At 39.2% G+C, this 12,895-nt stretch overlaps 2 protein-coding genes and 1 long non-coding RNA gene across 4 annotated transcripts in view; all 3 read right to left on the bottom strand.

Moving 5' to 3' along the window:
* Positions 1–12,895, bottom strand: part of LOC149034392 (uncharacterized) — a 382,461-nt gene that overhangs the window by 277,702 nt on the left and 91,864 nt on the right. The gene's annotated exons all lie outside the window — the stretch shown is intronic.
* Positions 1–12,895, bottom strand: part of LOC149034408 (uncharacterized) — a 193,981-nt gene that overhangs the window by 83,223 nt on the left and 97,863 nt on the right. The gene's annotated exons all lie outside the window — the stretch shown is intronic.
* On the bottom strand, positions 6,111–12,772 carry LOC149034416 (uncharacterized). The gene is made up of 6 exons (XM_089193779.1): positions 12,668–12,772; positions 12,144–12,269; positions 11,686–11,811; positions 11,505–11,540; positions 7,910–7,970; positions 6,111–7,672 (listed from the first exon to the last, which is right to left on the bottom strand). Exons 1-6 carry the CDS (start codon positions 12,770–12,772, stop codon positions 7,377–7,379), a joined length of 750 nt encoding a protein of 249 aa, XP_089049905.1. The 3' UTR covers positions 6,111–7,376.

Genomic DNA, 12,895 nt, shown 5'->3' on the forward strand with positions numbered 1-12,895 from the left:
TAGAGACAACTGAAACAGTTTGAGTTCAGTACATTTGCTGTCATTTGCAATACACTTCATTTCTATTCCTCTCCAACCAGAGTTAATCATTTGGCTGATTTAACATTTGTTAAAATTTAAGAAGGTTGAGAATTTGACCAAACACTACAACTTGGCTTGTCATATAACACTGCGGATGTGGTAGAAACTAGCATAAAAAAGAAACACAAACATTGCTATAAATCCACTCAAGTCAGAGAGGTATGAAACTTGGTGCATTGCCAATCCAACAAAATCATCATGCCCAAATTCTGGTGGGAAATCTTACTTTTTGCCATTGAAGTTTTTGACATTGATCATCTAATTGGCCATCACATTTTTTTTACATCACATAGAGGGATGTAATGTCATCACAGTAGCACCCTCTAAAATTGAGGATTAAAGATTCTAAAGTTGCACTTTAAATTGCAACTTTAAATTTCTTTAATCCTCAACAATCTCTGCCACCAGCATCTATAATTTCACTGTTACCAATGTCATGTTTTGAGGCATTTTATTTGCAAGCCTTACCATTTTGCCTTATTGTAGTTTTACCATAGGCAATGTATACATTGTCGCCTTCTGAGCAGCTTTCTCTAAGGTGCAACTGTTGATAAAACAAAGGAAAATCAATGGTTACATAATGCACAATGAAACACATCTATGAAATACAGGAAAAAGAGTGATTTTAGTCTAGCTTGACATAATCTGTCAAATATTGCCTCTGATGTGGTAAAATGATGATATTTATTCCTAACAGGCCACCTTTGAGTTTTAACAAGTCAGGGCACAAATCCAAACACACATCCCTTAGCATGCGTCTATAGAGAAAATTAGTGCTCATGCTCTTCACTTCAATAAGAGTTCATTTTTTTCTACAATTTCATTCCTTGAACAGTCTACCTGAACCAGTACCTATTTCAGTGAATTTTAATTCAACTGAAAAAATGGATCAGGAGAGAAAGAGACTTTATGTATCATCAAGTATAATTTAGCATTGCTGCACAATTATTGAAAAGATACCCTTTTTGAGAGTCCAATAATGAGATGTTTGTGTAAATGTGGCAGTGAAGTTAAGGGCTCCTCCCTCCTCTAAGTCCCCTTATAAATCTGATGTTCTTGATGGAGATAGCAACAATATCAAGCTTTTTAATTCGTTGATAAACTTGACCTGCTTTTCATAACCCCAGTTCAAATTTTGGAGGTGTTTGAATTTTCTTTCATTAATTTAGTCAGTCACATTCAATGCAGGTTCTAAGAAAGATATATAATTAAACGACCTAAAATTATTTGGGAATAAGAGCAAGAGACTAAAGCCCTTTTCTACTCCATACAAACAATTACACAAGCTCTGGAGCCTATATTTTTCCTAGGTGTCTTATGATCGTTTAGATAGAAGTTAATTTGCTCTCATTGATGAAACTACTGTAGTCACTTGTCCAGGATGGTCTACTATCAAGTTCCATCAGTTATGAGACTCTGGTATGTTCATTGTAAGGTTGAGAAACTTACCTCACAGATAGGCATGCTGAATCAACACCTTGGGAGTATCGAAGGTCAGTGCACTCACTGGTGTCTACAAGAATACACCACTTTCTCTCCCACTTTTTAAATATTGGAGAGCGCATTACTGCATTCGGCTTTGTTACGGGTGAAATCCAAGTGAATGCAGTAACAATTCCATTACGTATAGGTTTGATGTTTTGTGTTACCTGAAAAAATTATATGCATAATTTTGAGAATAAACATGAAAACAATATGATTTATGTAGACAGATAATCGTGCTTAGAGAGTTTCATTTTACAGTTTGGTAGAGATATGTTGCCAGTCGCTTATATTTTCGGACCTCTGTAGAGGCAAGAAAAATCGAGAGCAATGAAAAACATTTTTCGCCGCATCACACATAACACTATGGAATAAGGGATTTATTATTTCAGTATATTTAAATTCAAGAACTTTGGCTTTAAATCTAGTTTTCGTAACACATCCTAAAACCTTATTTAAGCATATCGTATTAATCGCATAATTTAAGGCATGCGCAAAAGACGAAAACGATAGAGACAAAACTACTTAAACGTTATTTATTTAAATAAATGGTTCAAAGTTTATACAAGCGTAACCTAAGGAAATGTGGGAAAACAAATTTGATCGTTCAGTACGACAGCATTCTTTTCCTCCGCTTTCCTTCTGATTTTGGCGCGCAATCTTGTCCGGAATGTCTCCGAGACGTTTTCGGAAGCTATCGTGTAGTCTCACGAAGTGAGGCGTAAACGCCTTGAGATTTTCTCCAGTTCGTTACGATGCGAATTTTGGAACCCATTACGTACCACATATCACGAGAAAACGATTTTCGATTTCAGTAAAAAACACTTCAAGTTAAATTACGGCTCTTTAAGTTAACAGAAAAAAACAAAAACAAAAACACAAAAAACGGTATAGTAACCGAAACCCTGGCTCAAATTGCATATTTTGTCATCCACCTACCATGGTGAGGACGTTCCAGAGGAGTTTTTGGCGCTCTTCTGTCATCAGAGTCAAATGTTTCGTCTCGTTTCTCTTTCTTCCTTTTCCTTACTGTCTTCTCGCAACCTTTTACAGAGCAGATGGACACTCCTTCTCCACACTCAATTGAATGAGATGGTATCAAAAACCTTTCAGAAGAAAAGGAACACGGTCAAGCTTCATGTGTTTTGATTCTAATCGGCACAGTTAATAAATACACCATGCTCGTTGATAGCTGAATTATAGTCTGTTGCATTACTACTAAGCAACCAGGTTACTCGGAAGTATCAGATATGGTGTCATCATTAGCTGAATTGGGGTGGGAGGCAGAGTGTTATTACTCAGGGAGGGGTGAGAGACGGACTATTACTACGCAGGGAGGGGTGGGAGGTGGTTGTGATAGTAAACACTGCTGGTTAATGGAGCTTTTACTCGATCCTACAACTATTTCACTTGCTTCTTCGACTAACTTTTTTTTATGTCAAAATATTAGCGCTGGGCCGCGACTTCTACGTTTTGCCGACGGAAAATATCGGCAATTAACAGTAGCCACCATAGTTCCACTTCGCAGGTTTCGTAAGTTTTTACGCAAGAAGTGATCGGCAGCGGCTCGGGCAAATTGGAAAGCAAACCTAGGGGAGTCGCGAGGAATACCTGGTAGCGATTCCCGGTGTCGGTGATTAACTCCTTTGTTTGCGAAACAGATGAAGTCGATATTTGCGCTTTCCTATTTTGCAAGTACAGCAGAGTTTTTGGTCGATTCGAGAACATGGATTCCTCTTCGAAATCTTTCGCTGCTGATTTTATATAGTCAAGGTATAAACTTTAAAATTGCAAGAGCGCTCGTGAATTCTATATGCAGCTAAGTTAAGGGCTAAGGACCTGATACACAAAGGGAAACATGGAGCAACTGATAGTGCACAAGTTGACTTAAAAGGCGCACGCATAACTCAACAGTGGAGGATCGTAAACGCGATATTTTCAATAAAAATTAAAGTCCATTGTTTACGTGGCAGTTTCGCTTTCGCATAACAAAAAAATGAAGAAACGGCGCGGCCCAGCGCTAAAATTTTGACATACAAAAAAGTCAGTCGAAAAACCGATTAAAATAATTTGTACGATCGAGCAAGAGCTCCATTGACCAGTAGTGTTTACTATTAGAACCACCTCCTATCCATCTCTGCGTAGTAATAGTCCGTCTCTCACCCCTCCCTAACACTCTGCCTCCCACCCCTCCCTCAATACTGATAGACTGCATCACATCCCTCCCTGAGAACTAATGATGTACTTCTCTCCCCCATAAAATGGTCCAAAACATGGTCCAAAAAATAGTCCAGTCCATATTTTACCTTACGCCGGAAATAACTCCCCTGCAACAACCAATAGGCAAGTAACAGGAGGGTGATTAGCACTCCTGGACGGCTTCGTAAGAGCTTGAAACAATCCAGAAACTATCCAAAAAAAAGATTTCGTTCATGCTAAACGGAATTGTTTAAATTTCAACAAATTGGCGCTACATTTCTTTTTTTCAGAATGGTTAGATTACATCAGCACCCTCCTTCCAATAGGCAATAGTTATTTTAAGGTATACTAAAACAGTGGGATAATAGCACAAAAGATGAAAATTCCTGCAACGATGGCAAACTTCTCGGGCGCTAATCCCGCGCAAGTTTTTCGAAGGAGATGGCTAGTAATGGATATTTACTGAGCCACGAAGCGGCGAGGTAAACATCCACCGCTAGTCTGTAGCAGTAAGGTGAATAGTTGTTTTAGTATCTAATAAAACAGAGACGGCATGGCGAGAAAAAAAATGGGGGGGGCACATAGTTTTCAGGGGGAATGAAGGGAGGAAGGGAGGATCAGTCGTCACCAACAGAGTACAAAGGGGACTACAGTCTTTTTTTTTTTGCCTGGGAAGGGTGGGACTGAAGATTTTTGGAGGGTCATAAGGTTTCCAGGGGGATTGAAGGGAGGACCAATCGTCGCCAATAAAGGGGAATACAGTCTTTATTTATCGCCCAGGTAGGGCGAGACGGAGGATTTTTGGAGGGCCATATGGTTTCCAGGAAGATTGAAGGGAGGATCAGTCGTCGCCAACAGAGTATAAACGGGACTACAAAGCTGGTCGAGTAGCTATGAAAGCGAAAAAGTAAGACATTTTAGTTTACCGAAATTCTGCTTTTATTTTATTTAAAAACAAACTTTGTTTTTTTAAAAATTTTATCCATGTTACTTATGTACAATACAAAAATTTAATTCAAAGGATTAATTTTCCTGCCGAATAACTCACGCTAAACAAGAATTGTATGTGTCTCTTATATTCGTGACCCCAGTTAAACCTTAAACTAAAATGTCCAGCTTCTCTGTCTTCCCTCGATCTGTAGGGTCGACTCTTTTTACATTTGACCGATGAAACCTTCAATAGTTTCTCTCATCTTTACCAAAAGTAATTCACGCTAAATATGAACATCATATGTGTTTCTTACATTCGTGACCCCAGTTAAACCTTAAACTAAAATGTCCAACTTCTCTGTCTTGTCTCGATCTGTGCACGAGATTGTTAGGGTCGAATTTTTACATTTAAACGATAAAAAATTCAGTCATTTTTCTCATTTTACCAAAAGTAGTTCAATTAGCAAGAACCTTGCCAGTTTGACAAAATTGAAGTGTGTTATCGATCCCGGTTAAAACTAGACTAAATATTCAACCTCCCTGTCTTTTCTCGGTATGTACACTAGTCTGTTTAAGTGGACCACATTTAGTATCTGGGCAACCGAGCTCGAGTCATGTTCACCGTACTCGAATAGCAATTCGAGTACCATTTCAAACCAACCTCGGTTAAACGAGCTCGAAATGCGGTCGGACCACATTTAGTATCTGGGCAACCGAGCTCGATTCATGTTCACCGTACTCGAATAGCAATTCGAGTACCATTTCAAACCAACCTCGGTTCAACGAGCTCGAAATGCAGTCAATTCTATTCGAGCTCGATTCAACTATATCGTGCTCGATTAAAAAGACGAGCTCGACGAACTCAATCTGCTCTTATCGACCTCAGTTATTTTTATCGAGCTCGGTTTGCCACGTATTCTATCGAGCACGGTTTGCCACGCATTCTATAGGTTTCATATCGAGCTCGATTTGGTATCGAGCTCGGTTTAATCTTCATTCAGCAAATGAGAGGTAATCTGGTACCAAGACTTGGGAGGGAGCATGGGACGAGCGAGAGTGGCCATGTTTCTGGCAAATTTGTCGAGTTTAGTTCGTGAATTCGGTACTTTTTAGGAGTATGTTTTCGGTCGAATTCGAAAGAAATTAAGAAGAGTGACAGAAGAAGAGCAAAGAATGATTTATACTGCTAAGGAGATGAAGGAAATGACACTAAGGTGAGCATTGGCTCTTTACGGGAGGGTGTTCCGAGTTGCTGGTTCATAGTTTCTAGTAACGTTTTGTTCAGTTTCAAACTTAAGCTCAATCCTGGAGTGTACGTTTCTCGGTTATTTTAAATCTCAGTTGTGTAATAAGAAAGTGTCTCCCTCCATTTTACCAGCCCCTAAAAACCCCACAAAAAAGTATACATAACAACACGCAACGATACACACATTCTATTTTTATTATATGAGCTCAATACACTTTGATTCGTGTTTCTATTTTAATTCGTCTTTTGTAACAAGGAAAAGGAACAGAACTCTAATTAAATATGAAAATCTTTTGGAGAATATGACAAAAAAAAAGGGAAAAATTTCCGCACAGCCCCATACTTAATTATGCATGTACATCTTACTGGTGATACACTGAAAAATAAAGCCCCATATATGGATGTATAATGATGTATGGGGCTGTGCGGAAATTTTGCCAAAAAAAGTCTGAAAAGTAATTAATGTTCATCCCTTGCAATCAAATATTAAGAAGAATATTATTAACTATACTGAACATATGCATTATCAGAGACCATGGTTGATTGACGACATTTCACGAAATTAAGAAAGTGTGGCGGGCTACTGTAATTGTTAAAAGAAGCTAAAGTACAGTTCAAGCTGTGTTTATCAGTGAGAGAAATGTATTTTTGAATCCAGATTGATTAAATGTTGCTAGATGAAGACAGATTTGCCAATTTTGTGAAAAGTGAGTAATTTTCAGGAATTGGTTTGATAGTTGAGAGCAAAGAGATTTCCATTATTAACAGGTCTTAAAATGTTCAATCCAGTTATGAATGTGTTAATAGATCCACCAAAAAGCCATTAAACAACTGCAACAGTTCACTTTTAACAAAATAATCAATGCTTGTTGATTCTACCTTGGTTTTTAAACAGCCTGACCTAGCCCTCTTTATAGACTGCAAAAGCCATATCTTTAATTGGCAGTCATGACAAAAAAACACAAGGAAGACATTTATGACTGTTGAGTAAGAGGTTAATAAAAATGCCAGTTGACTTTTTTTAATAACTGAATTGAACATTTTATGACCTGTTCATGAAATTAATACAAGTTGAGGAGGTGAATAATAAATTAACTAATATGAATTCTGCCATTTTTGTCGTTCTCAATTCCAGGTGCTGTCACAATCCTTCAAAAACCAAATCAATGTATTTACAAATCATCATAGCATTGTTCAGCTAATTATAATTGTAAATCTCTTGTCAGCATGTTTGATTTCAGGAACAAAAGCCAACTGTTACTAGCCTATGTACATAATCCATTTTTGATATTCTTGTTTTTCCTTGACAGACTTTTAATTGAAAGCTTTTCACGGTTGCACGCATGACATAAAGAGTTTAAATTTGTGTTAAATGCTGCAGCATTTATCTGTATCACACTTTTACACTCTGTGTACTCATAATCTTACCAAATTTCTCTTATGTTGAAGGGTCCTTTTTTGCCTTCTTTCTTTTGGCTGTTGTCCTCCTGTCCCTCCTTCTTTTCTTTGTACCTTGTTCTTTTTCTTTAATTTCTCTCTCTCCTTTCATTTCCTCATGTTCTTTTTCTACTACTCCAACTGGTATTCCTCCATTCCCTCCTTTATCTGCATTTTCCAATGTTTCTTCATTACTTACTCCTTTTTCCTCTTCCTTTTCTTTTTCCTGCTTTTCTTCTTGATCTTCTTCCTTAGTCCCTTCTTCTTTCTCTGCATCTCCCACAGCTTGGCTTTCATCTATGATCATACAGAAAATGTTGAATTACTTGGTTCTATGTGTTTCTTGTTCACAATTTTTATGTTTAGCTGAAACCCTGAGTTTGTTATTATTCAAACAAAATAATATTTTTTGGGTCACTGTCATATCATGAACTATGTATCACCAGGGGGTGGTAATCGTTCTACAAGCATTTTCATTGGTGGACTAAGAATGCTATTTCTTTTACAGGTTAATGAAAATCAAGGTTTTCTTACCTACTACAGTTGCAGAAAGGTTGCTGTTGTTGTTGGCAGGAAAATTCCCAAAGAAGGACACCTGCAAGTAAAACAAGGGAAGGGAAGTGTGCTGCTCAAAGGAATCCTGTGTAACTATCATAATTAAAATACACATTGTTCCTTTGAGCATCACACCATCCTTCATTGATTAAATTTACAAATTTTAAAACACTTCATACACTTTAAACAGTAAAACTGACTGCTACTATCCATGGAATTGCTTAAACAATAGAACAAGTGACATTGTTTGTGTCAATGCTTGTGAAGAGGGAGGCATGTCTGTCTACCCCAAGTGTCAATGCTCACAAAGAGCCTTGTCCCAAGGAGCTTTTCTGTCTACCCCAAGTGTTGTGGCTAACAAAGTGCCTCATCCCAGTGAGCTTTTCTGTCTACCCCAAGTGTCGAGGCTAACAAAGAGCCTCGTCCCAAGGAGCTTTTCCGTCTACCCCAAGTGTCGCGGCTAACAAAGAGCCTCGTCCCAAGGAGCTTTTCCGTCTACCCCAAGTGTCGCGGCTAACAAAGAGCCTCGTCCCAAGGAGCTTTTCCGTCTACCCCAAGTGTCGCGGCTAACAAAGAGCCTCGTCCCAAGGAGCTTCTCTGTCTACCCCAAGTGTCGCGGCTAACAAAGAGCCTCGTCCCAAGGAGCTTTTCCGTCTGCCCCAAGTGTCGCGGCTAACAAAGAGCCTCGTCCCAAGGAGCTTTTCTGTCTACCCCAAGTGTCGCGGCTAACAAAGAGCCTCGTCCCAAGGAGCTTCTCTGTCTACCCCAAGTGTCGCGGCTAACAAAGAGCCTCGTCCCAAGGAGCTTCTCTGTCTACCCCAAGTGTCGCGGCTAACAAAGAGCCTCGTCCCAAGGAGCTTTTCCGTCTGCCCCAAGTGTCGCGGCTAACAAAGAGCCTCGTCCCAAGGAGCTTTTCTGTCTACCCCAAGTGTCGCGGCTAACAAAGAGCCTCGTCCCAAGGAGCTTCTCTGTCTACCCCAAGTGTCGCGGCTAACAAAGAGCCTCGTCCCAAGGAGCTTTTCCGTCTGCCCCAAGTGTCGCGGCTAACAAAGAGCCTCGTCCCAAGGAGCTTTTCTGTCTACCCCAAGTGTCGCGGCTAACAAAGAGCCTCGTCCCAAGGAGCTTTTCCGTCTACCCCAAGTGTCGCGGCTAACAAAGAGCCTTGACCCAAGGAGCTTTTCCGTCTACCCCAAGTGTCGCGGCTAACAAAGAGCCTCGTCCCAAGGAGCTTTTCCGTCTACCCCAAGTGTCGCGGCTAACAAAGAGCCTCGTCCCAAGGAGCTTTTCCGTCTACCCCAAGTGTCGCGGCTAACAAAGAGCCTCGTCCCAAGGAGCTTTTCCGTCTACCCCAAGTGTCGCGGCTAACAAAGAGCCTCGTCCCAAGAGGCCTTTCTGTCTACTCCAAGTGTCAATACTCATGAAGAGCCACATCCTGAGGAGCTTTTCTGTCTACCCCAAGTGCTAATGTTCACAAAGAGGCTCGTTCCAAGGGGCACTTTTGTCTACCCCAAGTGTGGATGCTTATGAAGAGCCTCCTCCCTAGGGGTATGGTTGACCTTTTACCCCCAAGGGTTGTGTCTGTCCACTTCAACTGTTAATGTTCATAAGGAGACTGGGAATAAGTGGATTTGTCTTTCCACCCCAAGTATTGGTGAGGGGATTTTATAATGTTATTCTCATAGTCAGGGAACAAGGGATGTTAATCTATCCCTATTGCATTAAGTAACATGTCCTCATAATTGTGTACACTTTACATGTTCCCAAATAATACTCCTCAATAATTTTTATTAAAGCATGACCAAACTTATTGAAATGTAAAACAAGAACCTTTTTTAAGCTAACATGTCATTATATTTAAACATTACATGAATACATGATGCATACCAATGAGGGACCTGTTAGCATGCCTATCCTCCAAGTGTTGTGTAAAGGGTAGCATGACCTCATATATTGATTAACAACCTATTTCTTACTTATTTTGCTAGGACTTAAATCATACAATGTGCTGGTGGGTAAGATTATAGACTTTTCGCAGGCATGCATGCCATAATCAGCAAGGTAATGTGTAACTAAGTACAAGTCACTTTTTAAGTTTATAGTCTACAAGCTGGCATCATTCTGCTTTTGCTTCAAAATCCCAAAAAACCTGGAGCCAGGATGTGCAGGAAATGGTGTATGCACCATAGTTTATATACAATGCCTGCTACCTTCTAAGAAATCAGTAAGCTGGGCTCTGTCTTGTAGCAAAACATTGTATTGGCTGTTGTGTTTATTGCAAATATCCATTTGGAGAATTCCTCAACAGCAGTAAGGAAAAGAGAAAATTGCAATCACTATTGTTTAGTGAAAATGGAAAATTCAAAAGCCATTGAGCACTTCAAGGCCACAGATTCACACCTTGAAGGAAAGAATGGTTTGGACTTTCAAGCAGTCCTATGAGAAGAAGCTCAAAGAGGAAGGAGAGAGAAGAAATGCTGAAGCTCAAGTTCTTGCTATCCCATGAGACACATGACGTCGTCCACCAAACTGCCTTGAACAAGACAGCAAATTAATTTCCCTTCTTGAAAGTATAAGAAGTAGATAAAGAGTAATAAATTATTCTGTCATAGAAGGAACTGGTCTGGCCTTTGTAAACAGAAATCTGTATGACCAACTTGGCAGAATTCTAGCCCATATGTTCATATGTTTCCATGGGAAAAATGACAATGGCTTCATGGCTCACTGACAAGAGGAATATCATTCTTACCTCTACTATCTCACTGTTGGGACATTTTTTGCCAATGCAGTTTATATATCAAGGGAAAGCCAGAGCCAGCCAGCCAGTCAGCCAAGTGGCTTCAAACCAGTTTGCAATTTCACAGAATCCAAGACAACAATCAAATGAAGCAGAAATGCCTATGCTGATAGATAATTATAGTGATCAAAAACAAAAGGAGCTGAGACTGCAATCAATGCAAAAAGCCTTGCTTGTTAGGGATGTATCTAGTGGCCAAAAAAACTGACAACTAGGTTTTGTCCAAGTTGGTATCACTGAATATTGAGGATGTGTCAGATCCTCCAAACAACACACATTTCCTCCAGCCTCTCAATCTTACTGCCAATGGAGAGGCAAACACTTCATGAAGGGCCACTTTATGAAATGGTATTTAGCAGAAATCCAACAGTAAATGGAATCATGAATGAGTACTGATGACATTATAGTCTATAAAAGACTTTCCTGAAGTCCTTGAATGCTTTGTTGCAGAGGAACTTGTCGAACTGTTTTAAGTTTCATTTTTTCAGATAGTTTTGTTCAGTGTCATTGGAAACTATTGCCATGAAAAATTTAGTTCATTTGTGTCAATTCTGAGACTGTTTCCCTAACAAAGATCAGAATTTGACAATTTTTAGCGAGATTTAGTTCCTTTAAACATATTTTTTTAAAAATAAGCAACAAAAAGGTACACTAGATTACAACACTGCACTTAGACAAGTTAAGTTAAGTAAATCATGCCCCTTGTTTAGGCTATTCTCTAATTAAACTAATTTTACTATTTAGAGACAGTACAAGTTACATGAACCTTATATTCCCTACCGGCGATTGCAGTGATGAAGTTATCTCCTCTTCTTCCTGTGATAAATTTCAAGAGAAAAAAAGTGTACTTTTTAGTTGAAGAATGAGTGAGGAGGTAGCTTCTGTCTTGACAAGAAAGTGTTGGCAAGCTGATGTGAAAGTAAATGTTGTTCGTTTGCTCCTAATTTAGGGAAGTACTTACTCCTTCTCCTACATCCAGGATCTCATGACCCTGTAATTGCTCACTGTGGCGCACCACTTGCTGCCTTCTCCGTATTATGAAGTGTAGTGGCAGGCCATCAAGAGATCCTGCCCAGTCATAGACTTCCTGCATAATTACAAAGACAAAATATTTGTATCATGTACATGCTGAGTAACAGCTGGAATTGAGGTGGCATTGTTATGGTGGTGGCATAATGCACTCAGGAATCATGACCTAGCCATAAGATAGCAAACAAGGAAAATCCATGAGTGTGTTAGTGAAAGTCATGATCATCTGCTTTTGCCCCTTAGTGAGACTTTACTTAGGGGATTAGCAGTGCTTAATTCAGTCAAGTGAATTAATAAACTAGCAGATGGTTATAATTTCAACCTGAATCAGTAGTAATTTCTCCAAAACTGTAACATTCTGGGTACATAAATATGAGTACTCCAATGTACCTGGAATAAAGCATTTGGCCTAAACCGCCTGCCAATTTTCTTATTACCACTGAGGCGAAGGATAATTTTTGTGTAGTCTTCGCCTGGTGGAGGAGATGCAACCCTTTTTTTCCTCTTCTGTCTGACCTAACCAAAAAAAAAAATTCAAATATTTTTTAATGTAAACTGGTAAAGGGATTTTTCTGATAACACCCCTCCCCTCCATCTGAAAATTCCAACTGGGAGTAGTTCTCACTGAAATCACCCTTGCTGTTGATTAAACCTGGTTTTCATCTGAATGAACCTCATGTGAGTGTTTTCAAATTTTAATTATTGTAATTCAGCTGAATTTGACTCACAAAAAACATGTAATTTGGCTAGTTGAATCTAAGTTGTGATTTGTGGCTCCTCTAAGTTCTTGTACTCTCCTTTGGAAATTCAATTGAAATAAGTTCCTTTCCTGTTAGGTATGTAAAGACATGACAAAATGAATAAATGAATGTAATCACATAATTTTCCATGAAAATGATGCCTTAAGGTTATACCTCAGCTGCATCTCCTTCATCTTTACTTTTCTTATCTTTCTTTTTCCTATCTGTCCTCTGTTCTTGCCGGAGGGCAAGTTGTTCCCTGTGTAAACAGCGTAACATGGTTAATGTGAAGTGTTAAACAGAGGTGTGGTGCATTGCTCTGTAACGTTAATGAATAAGTCAAAAGATGATGCAAAACAAGGTGTGATAACTTTTTCCTTTCCTTTGGAGCTATTGTTTTTC

This window comes from Pocillopora damicornis, chromosome 14 (assembly GCF_964200805.1).
Source record: "Pocillopora damicornis chromosome 14, jaPocDami1.2, whole genome shotgun sequence".
NCBI lineage: Eukaryota > Metazoa > Cnidaria > Anthozoa > Scleractinia > Pocilloporidae > Pocillopora > Pocillopora damicornis.

What these genes read in the sequence shown, in the direction of transcription:
- LOC149034416 (XM_089193779.1), bottom strand. Translation starts at nt 12,772, where the DNA reads ATGTTACGCTGTTTACACAGGGAACAACTTGCCCTCCGGCAAGAACAG. An exon ending in TCCTGGATGTAGGAGAAGGA is followed by an intron (nt 11,541 to 11,685) that starts GTAAGTACTTCC and finishes AATTTATCACAG; the next exon opens with GAAGAAGAGGAGATAACTTC. An exon ending in CTTCATCACTGCAATCGCCG is followed by an intron (nt 7,971 to 11,504) that starts GTAGGGAATATA and finishes TTTTACTTGCAG; the next exon opens with GTGTCCTTCTTTGGGAATTT.